The 25,158-nt window shown below is 42.9% G+C and overlaps 2 protein-coding genes across 2 annotated transcripts in view; one reads left to right on the top strand and one right to left on the bottom strand.

The window, feature by feature from the left end:
• SLX4IP (SLX4 interacting protein) overlaps nt 1-11,390 on the top strand; it is an 81,866-nt gene extending 70,476 nt beyond the window's left edge. Inside the window, exon 10 of the transcript XR_013339660.1 lies at nt 11,104-11,390. The gene's annotated coding sequence lies outside the window, so the exon portion shown is untranslated. The remainder of the gene's footprint in view (nt 1-11,103) is intronic.
• JAG1 (jagged canonical Notch ligand 1) overlaps nt 7,440-25,158 on the bottom strand; it is a 33,590-nt gene continuing 15,871 nt past the window's right edge. Inside the window, exons 4-26 of the mRNA XM_021540264.2 lie at nt 23,568-23,822; nt 22,507-22,567; nt 18,610-18,740; nt 18,198-18,317; nt 17,643-17,756; nt 17,102-17,215; nt 16,242-16,355; nt 15,793-15,839; nt 15,124-15,297; nt 14,480-14,630; nt 13,790-13,954; nt 13,160-13,273; nt 12,452-12,565; nt 12,233-12,346; nt 11,992-12,108; nt 11,453-11,480; nt 11,268-11,353; nt 10,364-10,477; nt 10,030-10,139; nt 9,712-9,948; nt 9,249-9,380; nt 8,651-8,801; nt 7,440-8,306 (exon numbers count right to left, since the gene is read on the bottom strand). Coding sequence (XP_021395939.2) covers nt 7,849-8,306; nt 8,651-8,801; nt 9,249-9,380; nt 9,712-9,948; nt 10,030-10,139; nt 10,364-10,477; nt 11,268-11,353; nt 11,453-11,480; nt 11,992-12,108; nt 12,233-12,346; nt 12,452-12,565; nt 13,160-13,273; nt 13,790-13,954; nt 14,480-14,630; nt 15,124-15,297; nt 15,793-15,839; nt 16,242-16,355; nt 17,102-17,215; nt 17,643-17,756; nt 18,198-18,317; nt 18,610-18,740; nt 22,507-22,567; nt 23,568-23,822 — 3,221 coding nt within the window. The 3' untranslated portion in view covers nt 7,440-7,848. The remainder of the gene's footprint in view (nt 8,307-8,650; nt 8,802-9,248; nt 9,381-9,711; nt 9,949-10,029; nt 10,140-10,363; nt 10,478-11,267; nt 11,354-11,452; nt 11,481-11,991; nt 12,109-12,232; nt 12,347-12,451; nt 12,566-13,159; nt 13,274-13,789; nt 13,955-14,479; nt 14,631-15,123; nt 15,298-15,792; nt 15,840-16,241; nt 16,356-17,101; nt 17,216-17,642; nt 17,757-18,197; nt 18,318-18,609; nt 18,741-22,506; nt 22,568-23,567; nt 23,823-25,158) is intronic.

Genomic DNA, 25,158 nt, shown 5'->3' with positions numbered 1-25,158 from the left:
TGAACAACGCTCCCATGCACAGGTGGGATTGTTGGGGTGTCCTGTGCAGGGCCAGGAGCTGGACTTTGATGATCCTTGTGAATCCCTTCCAACTTAGCATATTCTGTGCTCTATGATTTTGTATGAAGTAATTTAGAAAAACCTCAGTGACATTTACTTACGACTGTGGATCTCCTCATTGATGTTAAGGAGATGATTCACATCCAGGAGCATTAGAGTTGTGGTATAACCCAGGTCCTGATGAGAATTAGCAGTTCTGCAGCTGACAGCAAGACACTGCTGATTGTACAGCTTCCTCCTGCTGGAGATGATTTCTGCTCTTGCTGCAAATGAAGAAGGTTCTGCATGTGTCTGGAGGACATGTTCTCTTTTTTTCTTTTAGCTCTTTGGGTGCTGTTTCTCAGTGCTTTGCAGTCAGGTTACAAATTCTTACCCAGCTCCAAGCTCTGCTAAAAGGTCTTTCCCAGTACCAGCAAAACCAAGGCTGCAAAGAACCTGGTTTGGAGGAAGAAGAGTCTGAGGTATGTTCCCTGTTGTCTTTTTTATGCACTGGAGATACTGGGCCAGGAAGGGAGTAAAAAGCACCTTTTCTGATGGACTTGAAAGAGGTATAGGGATATTTAATTAAGTATTTATCAGAAAAATTAGAGTAGTTAGAATAATTTGATAATTTTTATTAAAGTCTTAGCATACATAATTCAAGTATCAGAAACCAGAGGGCAACCACATATAGTTTTTATTATCCCATATTGTTTTTTTTTTTTTGTGTGTGTATATATATATATATATATGTATATATTAACCTTATAATTACAATTTAGTTTTAATCTTGACTGAATAACATACCTTCCTGCACCCTTTCAAATGAAGGTCATACATTTAGAGGGGTCTTAGGTAGGTTAAACCATTGTGTAGCTAAGATGACTTGATTTTTCTTTTAGGATATTTTGTTATGTTAGTTAAAATGCTGGTTTTATCTCTTCTCTGATGCCTGGGAACATCTCTCTTTCAAAGTGGTCATGCAGCAGTGAGAGATGTAAGGTGATGGAGGGTGTTAGAGGCTGGAGAGTCAGAACAAAGACAGCTGGGCATTCTGACAAGTCCACAGTGGCATCATTCCTTTTGTCCTTACTGTCTTGATAAGTTCTAGGCTCTTTGGAGCTGTGTATTTTTGAGCTTTGTTACTATCAAAAGTTGAGTCTTGGATCCTCTCAGAAACACAGCTATTTAGGGAAAACACTTTGAATTCAGAGTAATTTCTGGAGTTTAGAAGGTGCTGCTGCTCAAAACTGTGCTGCTTTCTTTTGTCTCTGCAGCAGGACTTTTATACCAGCTTCTCTTTTGCAAACCTGGTGGTGCTTTGGGGATGCTGGGACACCCAGACTTGTGTCCATGTCTCTCTCCTCTCTCTGCTTCAAGCCCAGGGTTATCTTCTCAGACTTTGCTTTTTTCTTTATCACCCATCCACCTGATTTCCTAAATCAGGTTTATGGGGGAAAAAGGGAACTGGAAACTGAGCTTGAGTAAAATTAGCAGTTTGCAAGTCTTGGCTTTCTGAGCAGCACTAGCATACCTTTCTGTAAAAGTAATGAATACTTAATGTCTGTTCTCATCTGAAACTGCCATTGAAGCACAGAAACAATATCTTTGGTTTATTTTTCATCCTAAACCAGACAGCTTTCATTTTTAATAAATCATCTGGTTCATTTGGCCTACACTTTTGCTGATAATGAAACAGTTCTTTCCTAGTGAAACACTTTCTAATGTGTGCAATTGATAATTTCCATTATTCTTTACATCAAAGCAGTTAAAAATACTTGTTTAGTGGATTTTTTTTTTTTTTTGTTAAACACATATCAAAAGCTAGACCAGCCTTTTACATAATCATTTATAAAGAGGAAGCAGCTCATGTGAAATCTCCCTTGCTCAGTGTTGGTCAGTAGGAAGGTTTTAAGTATCCCAAGATCTGGTGGGTACTAAGCTTTGTGATGGTTCTGGTGTTACCTGCCAGGTAAGCACCCAGACAAGGTTTTGACCAAGTGAAGTGTTAAGTAGCTTCTGAAGGCATTTCTTTGGTCAGTGTAACCTTCCTTCACTCTCGATGCTCAGCATGTGGATTGCATTGAATGAGTTGTAATTGGCATTTGCATCATCATCTCATTGTCTATTGACTAGAAAATGGTTTCTTCCTAAAGAAAAAAAAAAAGTGGGGGAAATATTTTTCTGTTTGCAGTTGAAATAAGAAAGATGTGAAGTATAGACTCTTCCAGGTTGCATGCTATGCTATCTGCTTGGCTTTATCAGTACCTAGGGAAAGGTTCTCTATTCAAACAGGCTGCAGCAAACAGAGGCAATAACTTTAGGCCTTTTTGCCAGCAGTGGGAAGTGTGGCTTGGCCTCAGAAATTAGCTTTAATAAAAGGCACTTCTTTGCTTTGTGCTTTCTTCTCCTTTAATAAACATAAACTCGCTGGCAGTAACCCGGGTGAAGGAGAAGATGTGGGCTGAGGGAATGGCCGCACATGAAGCCTTTCATCAGAGGATATCAAAGTGCTCAGCAGCTGAACCTGGAGGGAACTGGAAGTGCTTATTCTGACAGCTGGGGCAGCACTGAGGGAAGAGCTGCTTCCAAGGTAATGCAAACTGGTTAAGAAGCAGCAAATTCTTTCATCAACTTACACAAGTCCTTTTGTCCACCTGTTTCCCCCAGATAATTAAAATCAAGCCTGGTAGTGCATGACCTCATCCTTTACGGTGGCAATTAGGTGACATTTTTAGGTAGGACCTTTTTGTTTGTTTGGTGTTGTCTTATGCTGAGAAATCCTAATAGTTGTGGAAATGATGGAGTGTCACAAGGCATTTCAGCTGTAACCTGGAATTCGTTTGAGAAATTAGCCACAACTGTCCTACCTTCTTTACTATCCACTTAAAATATTCCAAAGTTGTAAGTTTGTTCCTTTGAGAGCTGACAGTGCACTTTTTGGAAAGGACAATTTCAGTGATTTGCTCCTGTTCTGTCCAAGTTAATTTTTTTAGTTCAGCAGTAGGAATTGGTACTCTAGCTCCATTACTGCCTTACTTGCTGGCATCACAATTATCTTTCTTATTTATGCATCAGATCTTTAAAGAAAACTATCTTGGGCTCTAATTCTAGAGCTGGGCATGCCCCTTTTTAATATTAATATGATCTCATAGTGCTAGAATGAAAAGAATAGAGATTTATTTCTCCACCCTGTAGGGAAACTGGTTGAAACAATTTGCACATCACAGAAGGCGTTACGCTGGCAGATCTGGGCTGGGACTCCAGTCTGACGCCGTCTGATCCCGCATGGCCCTGCTGCTGCCTGGTGCCAGGGAAGCACTGCTGAACCATCCAAAGCCTGCACCCCACTCGTCCTCCTCTGCCCCAGAAACTGCAGTTCATCCTTGCACAGCTTTTTCACTGGGTTTTCCCAATATTGGGAGAAATCACTGACCTCAGCAAGCAAAGCTCAGTGTGCACTGGTGAACCGTAAACACGATGGCCATTGCTGTCAATGCCGAAAAAAGAGGAAGCCAAAAAATTCTTAAATAAACTCAAATATTCTTGCTTCTGTTAGAAGGGGATGAGGAGGTTACGCAATCACTTCCATCTTCTGGGGAGGAAAAGGCTGCATTTGGTACTTCCCTTGTCAGAACTTCTCATCTTGGCAGGCACTTCTAAAAACTGTGAAGGCTCTGCCTTGTGACTCTGCAGATGGCAGAGCAGCACACTGGACCTGGGATAGCTGGGAGGCAGGGCTGGATCCAGCCTGAGGGCTGGCAGATAAGGAGCAGAAGCAGGCAGTCTTCAAGGAGCGCCAGAGAGCATAACCCTATACATTTCAGCTTGCAGGCAGCTGATGAATAACATTAACTCTTGCTGTGCAGGTGTCAGCTGGTGTGAGAACAGGAGGTGTGTCTATGCAAGGGAAAATGGTTTCACCAGGGCATGGCTGGAGATGCAGTCACACGTTTGGGTGAACATGAACCAGCCTGGTTCATGTTCCCCTGGCCTTAAGGGGCTTCAGGTCCCAGCCCTCTCAGCTGCCCTTGGCTCCTGTCAGCACTGCAGAGGGAGTCGTTCCCAAGGCTGGCATTCCTGGTTACATTAATGTATTGGTGTGAAGGCTGATGTAACCTGCACCATCAGCACCTTTCCCAGGTACCTCTACGTAAGATGGGCCCTTTCCATGCGGAGGTGCAGAGCTTTGATGTGGCCATGTTCAGCTCAGGCTGAAGCAAACCCAGATTCGGCAGGTTCCATTAGTTGTAGGTACAGCAAAGCCCAGAATGCTAAGGGGAACCATTTCATTTAAATTCTATTTAATTTCATTTCTTGTGTGCTTAAATGGCAGTTCAGGTAGCACACATTTTTCAATGCTTAGATGAAGAAGGCTCCAAAGAACAAACTTAAGTAGCAGTGGGGAACTTCTCCTGACTAAACAGAATGTATCTTTCCTGCATAGTAAAAGTGTGACCTGGCAAAGCATGATTTCCACAAAAATAAATGTGCCTTGGTATTCTAAGAGGGAAGCCCTAAACTTCACGTTTCTATTTATTTTCATGGCAACGGAAACCACTTCATGGACCAGCCCCCAGCCTGCTCTGGGCTTTGGGGGACTGTTCTTGTGTTACAGTCATCAGTGTAAATTCTGGACTTACCACTGATATAGAAGGATTCATTAAAAATATCATCCTAGCAATTGTGTAGAATTTTCTAATTGCCCCCTGTACAACTTGCATGATTCTGATTTTCTAACACCATGGGATAGTGACAAAATGAGGAAAATCCATGGGGAAATGGGGAAAAGCAGTAACAAAACATGGAGCACAGGAAAGGCTGTTTTGAAGCTTGAGGAGCCCAGGTTTTGCTTTCATTGAGTCTTCAAAGACCTAAACAGCTTTTTCACTACATATACACATTGTTAGATGATTAAGTCTGTAAACAGAAATGGCCTCTGTAGGTTTTCAAGAAGCCTGATAACTATGTTTTCCCAGAAATAGCAAATGCCCTATTTTAATTATTTTTTGCTTAATAGAAGGCAAACTCTTGCAAATTCAGGTATGTTTGAGCCCTTTGGAAGAGGTGGCTGGTTTCTGTATCCTTGAATTTGAGACCCATGTGAGCAGTAGACAGCGGGAAGATGGTTAATTCAACATTAAAAGTACGGGAAAGCAGTTGGGGAACAGCCCAGCTTTGCCCTTTGGAGGCAGGTGGAAGATTCCATTATCTGTAAGTAGCTGTTCTGGACATTACGTGTTTGCTTTATTGCAGATTTAGAAGTCAGGGAACCAGGGAAATAAATACTCATGGGATTTGTTTGATGAGGAATTATTGAAGTGGTCAGCTGAAGCCAATGGTGTGACTTCCCCTTCGGGACACAGTAAACTAAACAGGCTCCAGTACCTGGCCCTGTGTGGTGTGAGTGGGAAGAGTAAAAGCAGCACCCAGCCAAAGTAGAGTAGCCATGATAGAAATCTTCTAAAGTGAGTTTAAAATAAAAAATAATACTAATTAGATTTTATAAATTTTTTTTTGACAGCTGTAAAAAAAGTACAGAAGAAAGTATTTCCCACTCTCAGGTTTTGTTAGTGTTCAGTGTATTCATATTGCAGCAATCTGTATATAAAATACCTGTTTATTATTACAAACAAATACAGACGCAAAGGCCAAACCTTGCAGCAGGTTGGTTTAACTATTTTTCAATGAACTTGTTACACAGTTAATTGTTCCTTCAGCTTTGCAGTAGCCCCTCAGCAGAACAGTTTTGCAGCTTCATCAGAACATGGTAAAACCAGAGCAGACCCTGAGGCAGCCAGCCCCTGCACATAGGTGGGAGGGGCAGCATTAGTTCAGCATTCAAAGCCATTGTGTTGAATACTTTCAGAGTTTATTTTATGCTTTACAAAGCACTTTTTGCCCATTAGAAATCAGCATCATCTATGGATCCTTTCCCATCCAGGTCAGCACTTTGGATCTTGCCTAGCTACTTAGATTTGGTTCCTATCTGGGGGCAGCTCATTGGCCTGTGCAGGGTAAACTCGTTGCACAGGTGCAGCCACACCACCCTCTCTAAGAACACCGACGGACACTGGCCAAGAGGCAGTGAGAACAAGGGACATGCTGCTTTCAAACCTCCTCAGTGCCACCGGGAGCCAGAGGGGAACGTGTAATCATCTAACAAAAAACTGACTCCACCAAAGGCAGGGGCAGGTCCTGGAAACCTCCAGCAGCACCTGCCCCTGCTTTTGCACAACTGACTGGCCGGGAGCGCCCCCAAGCTCAATAATCTCCACGCTCTTTTATGTTTTCATACAAAAAATTTAATAAATATTACTTTTCAAGATTTATTGCCAGGAACAACACATCAAAGATGCATTTTCATAGAACACTAATATCACAATACAAGGTATCTTCTTGATCTCAATGGTTAACCACTGAGATGACTATGTTTATAAGCCTTTTGATCTCAAACATCGTAATAGCACTTTGATTTCCTCACTTGTTAAGGCGGGCAGTGTAATCTATGGCAAACCTACACAGTGATCTTACTGGACATTCTACTGTTCAAGTATTCAACAACTAGCTTATTAGAATACTCCCTAAATGCAGTAGATTACAAAAAAAGTCAAATCTACAAGTGGTTCAGTATTACATATTCATGGTGAGAAAAAAAATAATTAGAATTTACAAAATAAGATTGCTGTATTTCCAACTTCACACACTAATTTGATATTTTTAATTACATGCAACCACTCACATTTCATCTACATAAAGTAATAGCTCAGTTTTGTTCCCTTAAACTGCTTCTTAGCAGATTATCTGCCTGTCACTCGGTTTTCAAGTCTAAAGCAGCAAAAAAAATTTTCTAGTCTAATTCTCTAAACTGCCTCAGTCAGTACTTACAAATAATCTTAAAGTGATACTATGGAAGGTGTTTCAAACGTTTGACATTGTACAAAAACCAGCATCAAGGCATGGAAGCCCATCCTATTAAAAATAAACTATTTTAGAACACCTTAGAGTTTTGGCATATAGGCAACATGTAACAAGAAAATAAATTCAAAATAGAGAATGAGCTTACAATGCTATCAAAAACCTTCAACTCTAAACACATACATATAAATAAAAAGGAATGATATTTTAAGGCTCTTGATTATTAAGTTAATAAATCAAATATACACAGTGATTAATAAAAAAAGAATTATTTACATATCTATACAAACTTCTATTTTTGACACATCTTCCTCTTTAAATTCTTCATTTACCAGCAACTGCTGACAAGTTCCCCCCACCCACCCCCAACAAAAATACAATAAAAAAATAAATAATAAACTTATTTTTGATGGTTGCTGTGGTTCCGAGCTGCAAAGGCACTTTCAAATACAGAACTAGTTGTACGTCACCATAAAACCAATATACAAAAAACTCAAATTCAATAAATATAAATAAAATGTATTATTCTAAAGAAACTGTATAAATCAGAACATATGGCAGAAGAGAAAAAATGAACACTAAGGAAGAGTAATAAGGCTACGTAATACCTTATGGAACGTTTCCGTGATGGATCAGCTGCAGCTGAATTTACAGGAGGGCACTTTTGACTAGTTTTGCATAGATGTGAAATGCAGCACTTGGTATTCCAGCCAACCACAGCAACTATCATTGCCAGTGTAAGCCAGCTTGTCCAAACTTAAATTAACACAGGGATTCTAAGTAAATAATAGCCTTAGACTCAAATATTACACAACAGTTTAAGAACTACAAGCTCTTGAGTGCCTTTATAATGATACTCAAAGGCCCTGCATGGCAGCACCTGACTGTCTGCTATACGATGTACTCCATCCGATTTAGGCTTTGTGCACTTTCCAAGTCTCTGTTGTCCTGTTTATTTGTCCAGTTTGGGTGTTTTGTAGGGGTGCTGTTGGGGGGCTTTTCATCTCTGTCTACCAAAGTGTAGGCTGGCTGCTTGGCAAATCGGGCCTTCTGCTGGTGCTTGTCCATGTCATCCTCCTCCACCTCGGAGTTGTGTGTCCTTATTTTGGCGATTTTAGAGTTTTTGTTTTCGTAGTCTTTAATGGGGACAGTATTTGCACCATGTTTCTCAATGGGGTTTTTGATCTGGTTCAGCTGCTCCCTTACGTTGTTGGTGGTGTTGTCATCAGAGGCCGTGTGGGTGTGGCTGCTCTGCTTTCGCCGCTTTCGGATGCACCAGTAAAAGAAGGTGACCAGGCAACAGATCCAGGCTACTGTCAGCACCGAGCTCAGCAAGGGCACCAGGAAATCTGGAAGAGACAGGAGACAGTTAGTCCTGCTGCAAACCATGGGGGACACTCTAGGATGTCTCAGAGAAAAAAAATCTCAGTTCTTATGCCTTGTCATTTCCCATATTTCTCCACCAGGATCATGGAAGGGTAGCAGCCCTTTTGCCAGGTTAGGCCACTGGTTTAGCAAACTTTGGAACATTTTTTGGGATTTTTATCAATAAAAAGACCTTGGGTGCAAAGCCTCCCCACTGTTCCTGATGAACAGGGACTTGCTGAAAGTCTCCAAAGGGAGGAAAGGCTCTGCCCCTTGGCAGGGGTGCTGCAGGCAGGGCAAGGTAGCTGGGGGCCAAGGAGCAGCTCACCCGTTTTGCTCTTGGCTGGCCGCCGCTGTACCCTGACTTCAGCGACAGCAGCGATGAGGGTGTTGTTCCCATCACGCTTACTGACAAGGTCGATGATCTTATCTGTGATGTCTTTGATGGGGTTTTCATCCTCCCCGATGTCTTCTGCAGACTGCAGGAGGAGGCACACAATTAACACCAAGCACCACATCAGATGCATGGGGCAACATGCTATTTATAAACCTTCACAGGCAGTGAAGGCTCTTGCTGCTGTTCATATATAACAGAACAGAATTAAAGGCCTGCTGTGGGCAGAAACTAATGACTCAAAATTCTTGTTCTCATCCTTAAAAAGACCAAACCCCACCTCCCGACAAAACCAAGAGTGTAACAGAGAAATGTTTTACTTTCCCTATTACAGCTGCCCCTGGATGGTAGCTTTCACGTACACACATGTAACCAGAATTCCTTTCCTGTTCTTAAAGGGTATCAGGATGGAAACTAAACCACAAGAAGTACTGACAAAGCCAGGAATTAGTATTTTTATGAAATCCACGTGTTGCACACATATCCAAGCAATTAACTACTAAGACATTTAAAATATTCCAGGAATACTTACAATAGCAACATGGATTTCATTATTTGCCAAGTGGGAAGGCTCACAGGTAATATAGATGGAATATTCAACAGAAATATTCTTCAGAATATTCAGATTCCTCAATTCACTGCAAACATGCTCTGTGGTAAGGCCCTGGAGGATACAAAAAAAGATGTTGGCTTTTTTAAAATACATATGCACATGAACACACAGATATAAGATTTGTTTGGGATTCTTTTGTTTGCCCTGAAGTAAGAGTTCTCAAGGGAAAAGGAGGTGGAATTCCCTCCAACCTAGCTTTTTTTCTTGTCTAGTCACAAAAGCATTTAGGCTGCAAGGCTATATTAATCCTTCTCTGCTTTTTGTTTTCTTTGATAATGAGGCAGAGTCAGCTTTTGCTGCAGTTTTCCCTAGGGAAAACATGATTCCATGCTCTGGGAATGAGTCTGTGTGTGCCACAGCCCAGTGAGCTGCTATTACTTACCGGGGCCATCATTTCTTTGTTAAAGGTGAAGGTGATGTTGGCACAGTTGTCCTGGTAGTAGGAATCTGAGTTGCACTTGGTCCTCACAGGCTGCTGGTTGGAGGGCCAGCATTCCCCCACAGCAGCACACGGGTGTGTGAAGCAGTGGTCGTCCTGCACAGGGACACAGGCGTGGCCAGCGGGGCACTCGCTGGGGCCCTTGGCATGCAGGACACAAGGCCGAGGGCCACACCAGACCTAGGAGAGGATGAATACTGGTGAGATTCCACTGGCTAGAGGACAGAAGATGGTGTAAGCCAAACCACAGCACAGCCGTACCTTAGAACAGGTGACTTTTCCATTCAGACACTGACAGGTATTGCAGTCATCATCCCACTTAGTCCCATCTGGCATGACTCGAACACTGGTAATGCAAGGCCTACCTGTAACTGAAGAGAGATTCAACAGAATTATTAGTTAAAAATAGGAAACAAATGCCTTTTCAAAGTTCATCTAAACTTCTCACTAAGTTGCTTCTTCAATAAGCATACTTGCTTTAAAAAACAACAGATAGTATGCCCCAAAACCAACCCCAAACAACCACAAACCCATCAATGTGCAATTATACAGATATTGCTACAAGTGCTAAGATCAGCTCTGGCATCTGGAATACCTTCTTGGCATCCTGGACCACTGCGACCCGGGGGGCAAATGCAACGGTACCCATTAATTTCATCTATGCATGTGGCTCCAAAGGCACAGGGCGAGGACTGGCATTCATTGATGTCTATGATGGGAAGGAAACAGAACAGTTACGCCATAGTATCCTTTTGTTTTGTCAGGAAAAAAGCAAACATGGGATACAGTTGCCTACTGGAGCTTTATGTTCATTTTCTAGTGTCTACTGGGACATAGATTCCTGCTTGCAGCACCAGTCTAACCTCAGAAAAGTCCTTTGACATTTCTGCTGTGTGGAACTAACAAAGATCAAAACCTGACCCCTGTGGCTACTCGAGCTTTCCAGGGCAAGGACACATTCCTTCCTACACAGACACACTTCCTCTCCTCTGATGTGCTCCAGTTTTGTCCCCTACTAGATTCTTCAACTGATGTCAATGTTAAACCCTTCCCAGCTCTATTGCTGCTGTGAGACTTCTATTCCATAGCTGTTATTAAAAAAGTGTCCTCCTACCTGTAATTATTATTAAATTACAGGGAAGCGCATACATCACCTTAGGGCTTGGAGGTGGATTATTAATTGACAAGGTTTTTGGCTGGCACACTTTCATCTCAAGCAGAAGCCTGGGCCACACAAACACAAGGGAAGGCTCTCCCAAAGGGCATTTTGCCCACTCGGCTGAACCAAGAGGTTTCAGCTCTAGCTGAATAACTTTAAATTTCTTTTGTTTTCAGTGGGATTCCTGCCTTCTCCAAATCTGCTACAGATCCAGGTACGGATAGAGATGACACAAGACATCACTCATCTGATCTACTACTTAACTCAATTAAGATGATTGTCTTGCAACAAGATTCAAGTGAGACAAAAACCTGAGGCAGAGAGCCATCAGAACACTCACTGATCCTGCAGTCAGGCCCAGCGAAGCCTGGAGCACACTCACAGCGGTACCAGTTCTCTCCATCCACACAAGTGCCACTGTTGTAACTGCGGAGAATTATCACAGGCATTAAAAACTGCTATAGATAAAAAGAACCCAGAATTCTAAAGCAATAAAAAAGCAAAGAATAAACATAGCAAACTTACCAAGGATGAGGACTGCAGTCATTTGTGTCTGTAAAGCAAAGACAGACAGCATTAAACATGTAGATTTTGGCTAATACACCTCTACTAACAGTAAAGAATGATCAAACTTCCCCTAATGCCCAAGTTATACTTAGCTCAACTTTTACAAAAATATGCTGAAATTCTCTACTAAATTGATTCCAGGCTTGTACCACAAAATTTGTTAACTACATTGTGGAACACATGTACACAGGAAGAGATTCTTGTAAAGAATCTAAAGCGGGGGTAAAAAAAGTGGAAGCAGACAGAGCTGCTAGTAGAAAAAGAATGCAGGAGAAAACAAGACAACATCTGTCTCCACTTAGCTCATTTGCAACTTTCTCATGCCCAGGTCAAGGCTGTATCACATAAAGTCATTAAAAACAAAGATTCAGGTGATGCTAAAGCCTACATCAAACAAGCTTTCCCTTCTGGATTCAATCTTGACTCCAAGGGCGACAGGATGAGCTCATGTTCTCATCATGCAACACTCTGGAAGAGTTCAAGCAGAGCTGACTTACTCTGGGTGCATGTGGGTCCTTCCCAGCCCTCCTTGCAGACACAAGTGAAAGAGTCCCCACTGACTACACAGGTACCACCGTTGTGACAGGGGTTTGGTAGGCAGCTGCTGTTCCTCGCTGTAACATAAACAACATTTGCCGCTCAGTTGTTAGAAAGCCATCAAGCCTGAGCCAAGAGGAACAGCTGAAGTCAGAGCTGCAGCACTCCATCTACTTCCTGGCAACTGTGCAGGCTATTTACCTATGTTACAAGTGGCTCCTTCCCATCCTGCAGGACACATGCACTTGAAAGTGTCCCCCTCGTCATAGCACGTCCCCCCGTTGTTGCATGTCGCCTCATCACACTGGCTCTCACCTGTGGAAAACCCAAACTATCCTTAATGCTGGTGCTCCCTTAGGGCAACGAGTTCAAGCAGCCTATCAGAGCACGTCTGTTACGTTCTGGAAATGCTGAACTTACGGGAGTGGCAAGTTTTTCCTTTCCACCCATTTTTACATTCACAGAAGAAGTCGTTGACCAAGTCTCGGCAAGTTCCTCCATTGTGGCAAGGGTTTTTACTGCAGTCATTAATATCTGGATATGTTAAGGAGAGAAAACAAACTCAGTGGTGTTTACAGAACTGACAAACACAATGCTTGAAAGGAGCATAACCCATTCCTAATTTTGGCTGTGTTTCAGTTTAAAGTACTGTCACATAGATGAAGAGTGTTTCACCCCAGTCCTCCAGTTTGTTTTAATTTTGTTTATAATCTTGTTTCAGTAAAAAAGCAGTGAAAAGGCCTATTACATAAACTACCCTGTTAGTCAGGGGAAGGGAGCAAAGCACTCAACTCCTCTTCCTGAGATTGACAAAATACAGGTATAATATGCAGACAGGCCATAAAGCGGCATATACTCATGCAAAGGGTTTCTTCCTGGAAGTTACCCAAAGCATAGAGCAGGAAACTCAATAGTGAGAGAGCCAGGTTCTAAACCCAGTCCACCTTTTGCAACTTGCACTTAGTTCCAACACAAAAAATTGGGACTTGGTGAGAGGAGCTGGTCCTCCATGGCCTTTGAAGCAGAGTTTATTGACATAGGTCGCTATCATCTTAAGACAGTACCAGTCATTCCTTCCCAATGTTTTCCCAAGAGATCTTTCTGTATGCTAAAGGATGGATAACTTACTAGTTTCACAATATGTTCCTTCCCATCCATCACTACAAATACATTTGTAGGAGTTGATGCCATCAATGCAAGTGCCACCATTTTTACAGGGGTTGCTTTCACAGTCATTGATATCTGCAACAGTTGGGAAGAAAGAAGAGGATTAAAAAAAGAGGGAAAAAAAATCAAACTAGAAGTACAGCTACTAGGAGTCATTATCTTACTGCAGACTGTTTTGGTGCTACTTCCATTTCTAATAATACCCTTTGGAAAGGAAGGGTTACAAGCTAGATGACAAATGGGTAAAAAACTGCACAAGGTGATGAATCTGTCACTATAAAAAACAAAAAATAAAATTCAGGAGTCCTTAAGATCCATGTTAAACCCCACTATTAATTCCCTCAGACCTTGTATATGTAAGGTTTTTAACAACATAAAATAAAAGGCCAGATGGGTCATTACTGTGAACCTTCCCCAAGGCCTAGCAAATTCCACTTTGCCTCGCCCAAGAGTGATATGAAAACTTACAGCAGTTCCAAGGTTCACTAAGTCACAATGAAGAAACCTTAAAGAGGTCTGGGAGGGAAGGATGGAATCTTTTCCCAGTAAAGAGTGGGGGACAGTAAAATACATTCTCTTTTTTGCTCTTACTCTCATGACAGTAGGTGCCAGTGAATCCTTTGTTGCATTCACAGGTGAATTTTCCACCTGCTTGGCTCTTGCACTTCCCATGAGGACCACAAACATTGGAAGAGATGTAACGAACCCCTTCGGGTGTGCTGTTGGAAGCCACTGCCACTGTGCAGCTGTCAATTACTGCAGAAAAGCAGAGACCAGCATGAGAATTATCCATGCAACCCGATTCCTCAAGAACAACATTTTTACTTCCAGCCATGGATGTTTAGAAGACACTTGTGCCATTGAATCATTTAGGTTGGAAAAGATCTTTAAAATCATCAAGCAAAACCATAAACATATGACTACAAATATGTCTGCTGCTTTAAAATAACATTGGACTCTGCCAACTGAGCATAAAATAAGCGCAGCATCTTATCTGATGGTTACTGGAACACAGCCATAGCCTGGAATAAATGCATCAGGCTGTTTGCTACCTGTGCTTTCTGTCCACATTGACATAATGCTGTCTTTCAATAGCTGATACTTACAAATATCACACATCTTTTCACACAGAGAGAGGCCTAAGGCAGAGGGCAAAATTCAGCCTCTTTATAGCAGAGCTACTCCAGTGACTCCCCTTCTGGAGCTGCGTTAGGGCTCCAGTGAGGCCAGGGGCAGGAACTATTGCCAGACATTGCCCTTCACCTGCAAGGCAACACGAACCTTCACACGGAGTGGTGCGGCAGTGATCCTTCAGGTGGGAGCAGTTCTTCCCTTCATAATCCTCAGGGCAGTTACAGAAATAGTCCATGGCAAGATTGAAGCACTGGGCGCCGTTCTGGCACGGATTTGGCTCACAATAATCTATGTCCAGCTGTAAGTAGTGCACAGAGAGGGAAGGGAAATGGGAAGGAGGGGAAGGGAGTGAGGGAAAGCTTAGTGAAAGAGGTTTATCATGGCTTTTCCTCACCACGACAGGCTGACATTGTGGAATCTGACCTTTTTATCTGCTGCCTCAAAGAATCATTCTTAGCACACAGAGTTTAGTCCCACTCGCCACTATTCCGGCAGACAACTCTCGATATTAAACTGCCAAAGTTAATAGTGAGAGCTCCACAAAGCCTGACGTGCAAACTCTGCAGTCTGCCTAACAATGAGAATCCTCCCCAGCCTGTCAGGGGTTTGTTGGTTTCTCTCCCCCCACCCCCAATATATATTAATCAAGCACTTTCTTGGCAGACTGACAGCGATATCAAGTACAACTTTATACTATGCTTCACTGGATGCAAGGCATTCCATGCTCAGATCCGGAGCGTCAGAACAAACGGCACTGGCTGAGGGCCTGCCTTTCACCCCAGCCTTCTTACCTGACAGAGGTTTCCTGAGAAACCAGCGGGACACAGACATTGGAATCCATTGATTTCATCCTGGCAGTGACCCCCATTCATGCAAGGGTTACTTGCACATTCATTGATGTCTTTCTCACAGTGATCTCCTGCATAGCCAGGTGAACAGATACACCGATAACCATTAACCAAGTCCTAGGAAAGAACAGAAAAAGGTTTCAGAGTTAACGTTGTTCCTCCCTTGATCTATTCTTACTAGGAAGAAAAGAATTATAAAATGTTTTAAAAAAAAATCATCTATGTCCAAAATATTCAGAGGGGAAAAATCAAACATGCACACAGACCACCCAGTCCCAGTTTACATTCTTAATTTCCAGGCAGGATACATTAATCCACATGTAGAAGGGAAGTGCCTACAGTTCCAGTAGGTAGTTTGCACAACCATCACCTCATTCACTGGTGACACTGGCAGTGAAAATGAGTCATTTATTGAAGATATATTTTTTGCCCTTACTGTTCTACAGACATATCTCAACATGCTGTAGCATGACATAGGCCCTCCCCCAACTTAAAGACATGACCATTTGTACCACCTATTTGCTATTTTCCAAACTTTTTGTGCTTAGACTCAAATATTTTAGTTACAGTTTCAAGTCTTGGGGACACCAAGGTAAAACAAGAATAGCTTACCCGACAGGATCCTCCATTCTGACATTGTCCACGACAATCGTTAATATCTGCAATAAAATTAGCACGGTTAGAAGGCAAAAATATATTTACACTAGATAGAGAGTTCAGGTCTCTCTAAAACTGCAGCTAGATAAACTTTTTGTCAAGTTTCCTGCATGCCTTCCTTGAGATAAGGTTATTATAATGGGTGGGAAACCTTTCACGATTCTTTTAGGAGAGGCAGTAAAACTTCACATCATTGTTTTAGTCCCTTTATCAGAATATAGCTATGGTACAGGCTAATGACTTTGATAAAATTGTGTATTTTCATTCTTCACCAACTACTCCCTTTCTAAAAACATCAACTGCTGGGGCTCTGCACAGTGTTTAAATTGAGCTCAGAACTCAGGGCACATGCACATATGCCCAAAGAACTGGCCTTTAATAAACCTAAGGGTATGGACACTTACTTATATCACAGTTGTGGCCAGACCAGCCAGTAATGCAGTCACAGTAGTAGCTGCCAATCAGATTCCTGCAGGAGTTGGCATTGACACAGGGCTTGCCTTCACATTCATTGGCATCTGGAAAACCAAGGGGAACATTCAGGGGGGAAGGGAGAAGCCCACGCCCCAGCAATAACCAGCAGTTCCTCCAGAGCTAAGAGGAACTTGCAGCGTACAGCTGGATTAGCATGACTTGAACGAACAAAAGTCAATCATCATCAGCCTCTGAAGGCTCTTTCAGTTTCTCTGCAATTAGAACATACAGGCTATGCTAATTATTTCACAATTACCCAGCCACTCATTAAGAGCAACTTGCCCCCACACACGCATCTCAGCTGAGCATTCTGAAGGAGGAATGCTGCAGCCTGGTCACTGGGATGAGTGTGTTGTGCAAAGAATGCAGCCAACTCACTCTCGGTGAAATCATCCCCATTTAGGAACCCAGCTGTGAGCTCCTGGGTCTGGGGGAGTTGACATGGTTGAGGAGATACAGCAACTTTCTCACAGGGTTAAGGGAGAAAAGCACATGTGAGGGCAGGACTGGGAGGCACAACAGGCAGCCTCCCCACTTCAGGGCAGTCCTGGTTTGAAGGATGTCTCTGGTTAGCTATTTCCTTCAAATGCCAGCATGCTGAAGCAAGGTGATGGAAGCCACACTGCACTAGACCTCAGTCCTGCAAACAGACACTGAATGTCTTCAATGTGCCAAAAGACATCCACAGGCTTCACAAACATGACTGCAAGTAATGCAGGACCACAATCCCTTTTGCATTTTTCTTTTCCAGCTCTGGAACAAGACTGGATGAAGAGAAAACAGTTCTTACCTAGCTGGCACGTTTTGCCAGTCCACTGGGGTGGGCAAATACACTTAAACCCATCAACTAGATCTTGGCAAGTTCCTCCATGACCACAGGGATTTGGAGAACAATCATCAATATCTGTAATGCAGAATAAGGAGAGGCTTAGCTCCACTACCAGACTGGCAATGGCAGTAACTGACAAGTCTGACAAAGGGTTGCCGCTATTCAGGTTTTCCCTGAGGAACAGAAAAACAACAGGACTTCTACCTGGAGCTTACAGGCTGTCTTTGATTTCAGCAAAACCCTCATTTAAAGAGAGGAGTAATGTGAAAAGGGGGTTCAAAGCACTGGGGGAAAAGTTTACTCCTGTGGCATTTTTGCAAGTGGAAATCCTATTTGGATCCAGCAAGGGGAAGAGAGTGCACAGGGGTGTAAATGGCTGCCGGGAGCAATGCTCAGGCTGGGAAACGTTAAGTAGTCTGCCCTGTAATGTTATGAGGGATTGGCAAGACTGAGCAAAACCAGCAAATTGGCACATTTTTAATAAACACTGAAAGGGACTCACTATCAGTACAAGTTGGTCCAGCCCAGCCAGGAGCACACACACATTCAAATCCCGTGGATGTCTCGAGGCAGCTTCCCCCGTTGTGACAAGGGTCGGAGAGGCAGGCATGCTCCGCTGCACAGGGACAGAAGGACATCAGGGCAGAGGCTACAGCAATGCCACCACAAGCCACCCCTGCTCCCTCCACATGCTTCTGCTCTGGACACACCATCAGCACTCTCGCTGCACCATGTTCCTGCAAAACCCAGGAATTTTCTGGCTCGCAGAGAGTCTCGTTCCACGCTAAGCTCACCAGCACACTGACTGGCACATGCTGGAGCCACGGCCAGATAGGGTGGCTCGCAGTGACCTCCGCAGTGAGCAGAAGGCTCATGTTCAGAGACACCAAACATTCATGACAAAGCATGAGAATAGGAAAGGCTGCATGTTTGTACCCAGCCCTGACTGGGTACACTACAAATTGAGTTTTCCTCAATCTCATAAAGTGCATCCAAAACTAGCCACCAAAAGCTGGCAAGAATTAACTGTCAGGCAGCAGCTCCATCCAACACTTACCAATTTCACAGTTCTGTCCCGAGTAGCCCTCAGGGCAGGAACATTGGTATTTGTCAGGGCCAGTGTTGCTGCAAGTACCACCATTCAAGCAGGGCGGGTGGGTTCCACAGTAGTTCAGATCTGCAAGAGGGGAGGAGCGTTAAAGCCAGGCTGGAAAGTTACAGGAACATCACCATGTGCTTTGTTCTGCTATCCCAGAGCCTTTACAGAATACATGCCCACAGAGGAGAGGGACAGGACAGGGACAAGCTAAGGACAGATGCTAACCATGCTGGCGCAGCAGTGAGGACAAGGGCAGGCAGCTGAGGGCCAGCACGTTTCAGCAGCTCGCTGAGCCCCACGTGCACTCCCACGTGCAAAGTCTGCCAGCGCTGACATCCCAGTGTGACACGGCCCTCTGGGATTAGCATACCTTTGTCACAGAGCTGACCACCCCAGTTGGTTTCACAGAGGCACTGCCATGGTTCAATGCAAGTGCCATGGACACATCCCGGGTGTGGAATGCACTTATCACAGTACTGGCCTTGCCATCCATACTGACACCTTCAGTTAAAGAGGAAAAAAAAATTAGAACAGGGAAACAAACCCAAACCCATCATAATTGCTGTGTGTAGACATGGGTGTACAACTCCCGAGCTTGAAGAAAAGCTGGGAAGTGGGGGAGAAGGGCAGGATGACTGGAGGGGAGAAGCTATTCAAGGATTGTTTGATGGTTTCTTGTAAACAAACATTTTGGTAGTTTTGCCAAGGTCTCTGTAGCCGGCCTCTTGACAAAAGAATAACTGTTCTGAGAAAACCAGCATGAGGCCATTCAGCACAATAACACTCTTTTGGAGCCTCATATAAATGTGACAGAGAGGGTGGGTGTGCACTACAAATCAATCTCTGGACTTTGACAGGGCGCTTTATAAATTGAGGGGGGAAGAAAAAGTCAGTGGAAACAATAGTTATCCAGAGATCCTCATGAATACAAGGTTCCAGGCGTTTCAGCCATGCTGTGTTTGCAGGAAGACAAACTAAACCATAACCAGCAACTCTGAGCCCTTGGCAAGGCAGTAGCAAAACATGAGGAGCTCCCTGCTCTCTCAGGAGCCACCCTTATTCTGAATGGAGAGAGAGACACAGAGCCAGTATGGACTGGGCCACAGTCAGGGATGGAAGAAAGCAGCACAGCAGGATTTTACATGTGTTCAAAGATCAGCTGTCAGTATGCTTCTGAGTTTGATTTATGCTAATAACCTCTTTTCAGGGAACAACTAAATCATGTCCAATTCTGAGAAACACTGATGTCTGAAGAATTTATTATTATTTGAATTATTTATTGTCACCATCAATGAGCTACCTGAATTCTCTACTTAAAAGGAAAATGTTCTTTTAAAGTAAAACCCCCTTAAGGGAAAGCTTATTTTGGCTTTTATTTAGTTCTCACTAGCAAGACAGATGAAGGAACCTTCAGATTAAAGTGGATCTATAGATAGGAACAAGCAAAACAAGTTGAAAATTAAAAGCAAGGGCTTTTTGAGGTACTGCATTTCATTAACAGGTCCTGAGAGTAATTGACCAGCAGCAATTATGCACTAAGCTGTCACTAAATTATGAAAACAAACCTCAGCCCTACAGAAGTCAGCTAAGCTTTCTATTTGTAAAACCCCCCACCATTTTTCTGCTGGCAATTTCTTCTCATGGGAAAAAGCCAGAAGGATCTATCCAATGGATAATCACACACAGCTAGTGATAACTCTGACTTCTCTTCTAAAAATCTCAGGTGACAAACTGCATCCTAATTGACTTTTTTTCTTTAATAGCTATCAGGATGGCAGCCTTTTCAAAGTCAATGGGAAATTCTTATTAGTGTGTGTGTTAAAAAAAGCCAGTCAGGGCAAAGAACATGAAAAAAAAAAAAACAGGTAAGGCAAAACAACCGCCCTCATGTAGCTCTTGGAAAATCCTTCTGTACAGGGCATATAATGAGAATAACAAAGATCAAAATTTAGGACTAGACTTTTAATATTTATTGCATTCAAAGGAACTTGCCTGTGAGCTTGCATGCAGCCAAACTAAGGGACCTCACCTGCAAAAGCAGGTATCAAAATTAAGGACTGATTTTATTCCCATCAAATCAAAGTGGTTGTGGGTTTTGTTTTCTTTAGGACAAGTGTAAAGAAAGCAAAGTAATTAAAAATCACCACACAGGAAAAAAAATCATGAACTTTAGATGCAAAGGTACTACTTCAAACATCAGTTTCAAAATATAACAAACAAAATTGGATAAGGCTATGGACATTTAGGCAAAGAAAAAGTGGCATATCAATTCCAGAGAAAGATTCACAGTAATAACTCATGTTTAATTATATGCATACAGCAGTTTCTCATGAGAAATTTAAAGTTAACTTTCCTTGTATAGTGATTCATGAGTAAAAAATGGTTTAGTTGGCCTGCATTGAAGAAAGTGACTGGCAGCAAAAGGGAAAGGATATTTTAAGAACGTTTGAAAGTTGTGTGTTGTACCCGAACACAGAGCAGTTTCTGCTCGGATGTTATTTTTAAACCCTGTTGCATTTGTAGCATACAGGCTATATGACTCATCAAAACTTAAAAGAAAATAAAATCTTGTTTCTGTGTTCACTTTAAAGATAGTGGTCTAACTTGGCAAGCAGAAGTTATCTGAAAGCACCAGAAGGACAGCATTGTTTCAAGACTATGCAAATCAAGTGTGGGAAAGTTGCACCTTAAGTAAATAAGAGCACTAGTGCATGTCTGGGCAGTGAGTGGGAGGCAACAGACTTAGAAAGAGAAAGGGAAGAAAAAAAATCTGGAAACAAAGCCTGTTGTTCTGACTAGGAGACAGCAACCCCTACAAGGCATGTTTATTCTGATGACAGCAGCACAAATCACTGGTAGCCCTGACTGATATGCTCCTCTCACCATCTGACCCCCCCCACCCCCCCATACTTCCTACTACTTGTTAGGCTTTTTTTTTTTATTAAAAAAGATTTAGATTTGATGCTCTGGGAATTAACCACTTTGTATCAGTGCTGCTGAACATTAAAATCTCAGGACAAGTGACAACAGTCCGTTCACTGGCTGGACTTTCACTTTGCCATGGCTCTGTGAGGATGAGAGGTTACTTCCCACCTCACTTTCAGATGGTTCCTTGATTTTTTGTTTGTTTGTTTGTTCTGAAGCATGAATTACAGAAGCAGAGAAAATGAATGAGCCACTATGGCTATTTAGGCTGAATTCTTCTTATAGAATAGTCTGTCCAACACTTCAGATTCAGTTCCTGTTGGAACTCCTAGTCCACTTCATGCAAAGGTTTCCAGCAGCAGAGGATCCACCAATATGCTTGTTAGGCAGAAAAATGACTTTCTATTCCTTCAAACTTCTGAGTCTTATTCAGAAATACCCAAAATTCACTTTTAACCCTTCCTACACAGGATCAATATGAACATTTTTGTAACCTCAGAAGCTCTCAGTTGTAAACAGAAATTATTAAGGATTACATGCAGCAACTTGGAACCTGCCTGTTGATAAAGAATACCCACATTTAATATCCACTACCACTCTAAGGGTAAGGGACAAGACTTCCCTGTGCTGTAAATATGTGCTGCATATTTTAAGGCATTACAGATATTTAATTGTTGGGTTATGGATAAAATCTGCTTTCCATTGTTTCCTTGCCAGGACAGAAGGGACTTCAAAGCACAGCAACAAAATTTGGCATTCATCAGAGCCCACTGACAAGATTTCATCCCAGCCATTAACCTCTCAGCACTTGGAGCCAGGCTCACAATGGGAAAGGAACCCAGAGATTTAACTAATCCCATTCTAAAGAATGCTTGACTTTTGCCTACTGATGGAAGAACCCGGGGGATGGGGTGGGTGGGAGTGAAGAAGGGGGAAACACTGAAAGGGAGAAGAAGAAAGAAAAGCCACACTGTACTTCAAGCTTGGAATTGAAGAAAACCAATTAATCAGGCTGCTGGAAAAAACATAGCCACCAAACATTTGCACTATTTGTGCAGAAACAATTAGTTAGTGCTCATTAGGCAGCATTCACGCAATTTATCCCATAGCCCCCTCTCTCTCAAGTGCCACCACTTCACAAACCAAAAGCTTCTTAAAATTATCAGTGCATTAAAAGCCTGCTCCCCTCTTATTCTGGGCAAGTCAGCATGAATAATGTGTCTTGCTCAAAACCACAACTTCCAAAACGCCCTCCCTCTCCAGTCCTATTGTGTTTAGCATCACTTGTTTAATTAGTTGGGGAGGGGTGGGGGGAAAGCAAGGAGGGATAGGAAGCATTTACCTGCACTCTCCTGGAATTGTGCAAGAACCATGCTTGGGGCTACATCCCTGACGACAAATAGCTGTTAAAACAACAAAAAAGGAGAGTATCAGCACACTGCCCACTTCCGGCGCCTTCACACTCGTGGGAATGTTTTAATCTCTAACCAGCACTGTAATCCTGCTGAATCCAAGGTTTTAACCAGTATCTCCTATCAAGTCTACTGGAAGGAAAACCAAGGTAGGTGTCTCCCTGGGATAGGAAATCTATCAGCTTTTCATTTCTATAGGAAATCTGTTCCCCTGATTTGGCAGAGGAATGGTTCCTAGTGCTGTTCAAAGAGCTGCTTTCATGTGGGAGAAACCATTGTGCCTTGCAGAGCTCACTTGCAGTCTACAGGTTTCCTTTCTCTGTGTTTTGCAGGTGATCTGGGCTACTCTCCCTGGCTTTACACCTAATTCAAAGCAGCTTTTAACTACTCTGGATTTAGTTTTGGCTGTATCTCTGAACAGATAGGATATCAAGATGAGCAACAATTCAAGGTGCAGGTAAACTCAGTCATTAAGACAGGCTGACAGTCCGTTCTTAAGACCTGTTTTCTCATTCCCCAATTATCTAGGTAGCAGCCATTCCCTAGTAAACATGTTGAACATGATCTCAGGTGGAATAAACAAGCCTGGGACTTTTCAAACACCAAAGCTTTACACTTGCCAGGTCAGCTCTAAAACAAGTCTCTCCTTCCTGCTTGTCTTGAAGTTCTGCACCAAAGGGGAAATCCTTTTTGAAGTCAGCAGCAGAAATCCCATTGAAGTCAGTGGGCTGGGTTTTCTTCCCAAGGGCAAAGATGTGGATAAGCAGAGAAAGAACACATCTGCTAAGTGCCCAGTACGCTCTCCAAGACTTTAAGGCAAGGCAGAAACTACTCTTCCCCTGCACCCAACTCTCCCTGTAAAGAGCTGGTTACTGTCCCATCAGTCCTCAGCCCCTGTCTGCACAATCTAGCCCCTGAATGTAACCTGGATAGGCCACCCCCAAATCCCTCCCAGTCCCACTGGTCTGCAGGTTGAGCATTTGTCACAAACCTTTGTTGCACTCTGGTCCCATCCAGCCTTCCAAGCAGGTCTTGTTGCCATTCTGGTCACAAGTGTGGTGCGTGAAGAAGTCGTCTCTGGGTCGGCAGAACTTGTTGCAGCCAAAGCCATAGTAATGTTCTGCACACGTCACGCGGATCTGGTATTCGAAGTGGGCAACTCCGGCGTTGTGTTTGAGCGTCTGCCACTGGCGGCTGGGATTGATCATGCCAGAGTGGGAAGCCTTCTCAATAATGCGGTCGGGGTCTGCAGGCACAAGAGGTGTCAGAGTTAAACCTTCCTTTAGGTCTTCTCATTGACTCCCACATCACAGGCAAGACTCTCTGAGGCAGCCAGTTGGTTTTATTAACTTTCTGTTTCAGACAGTCAAATAAGGCTGCCCTGGAGCTACAAACCATTAACTGAAACACACATGCAGCATTATCAAACTGAATCAAGCTTGAAATCAAAAGGGACTGTTCAGTCACTGCCAATTGCTTACCCCTTTTGCAGCGTAAGGCATCCACTAAGAATTCATACAGTTCATGACTAAAGAAAATTCAGCTCCAACAGACTGGTACATTCCCCTGCTCCTCTGTTAATGGCACTAGTTCTGTTTTCAACTGCAGCATTTAAAAAAACAACATACTCCAACAGCCTAATAAAGCCATGTCTACTGGCTGAACATAGGCACTGCAGAAGGTTTGCAGCCTTTTCTTTGTGTGCAAACACTGAATTGAAAACTACCAACTCCAGCATTCAGATAACATCAGCAATCTCACCAGATTTTGGCTGAGAAATACCATGGAAGTCCTGTCTTCAGACAGCAGCTGAGAGCATGAAGTCAAGATGACCAGAGCTTAAAGAAGGCTCAAACTACTGCATGTATGTGCTATATATCACCTTCCTCTCTACAGAGCATTTCAAAGTTTAGGTTTGCACTTGATATTTAGTTCTAGCAAAAGTGTTCTGGCTTTCAGAGTCATACAACTGTCTAAATTATGGCTTGAAATAATAATATTTCACATTTGCTTGGAACATTGTATATATCTGTAGTATTTCACTTTGTAGTCCAGGTCTTGTGACTTAAACGATCTGACACTGCCTTATGACCTGCTGCTACCCAGCACTTGACTGCTGAGTTAAAGTTTATCGTAAAACAGCCAAAATATCCTCGCAGACTGAGCTCAAAACCAACAGTGAGTACATGGGAGCATAATCCAGCAACAGGAGAATTCGAGGTAGGAAGGCAGTTTGCCAATGATGTGTTAGCAGCGTGTAAAGTACTGGCACCTCTGAGCATTAAGAATTAAAATGTACTGATGTGCTGCTTGTTCTTCCAACAACTACAAAAGAACATTCTGGGATTTTACATAAAACAGAGCTGAAGACTAATGAAGTCGCTACTAAAGCCCTAAGATCACACATGGGCAGTTTTTAATCTAAGACACTTTTAAACCTATTGCTAAGGACCTTTGAGTTGCAGCTTTCAAAACAGAACTTCCCGACTGGATTCTCAAGCCTCAGATACCCATTATGGATCCACCACTAGGTCCTGCCTGCTTGTCTGCAGTTTGTCATGAAGTCAAAGCTCTTGCTGCAC

Source organism: Lonchura striata, chromosome 3 (assembly GCF_046129695.1).
Source record: "Lonchura striata isolate bLonStr1 chromosome 3, bLonStr1.mat, whole genome shotgun sequence".
Lineage (NCBI taxonomy): Eukaryota > Metazoa > Chordata > Aves > Passeriformes > Estrildidae > Lonchura > Lonchura striata.
This window is presented reverse-complemented; position numbering and strand designations above follow the sequence as displayed.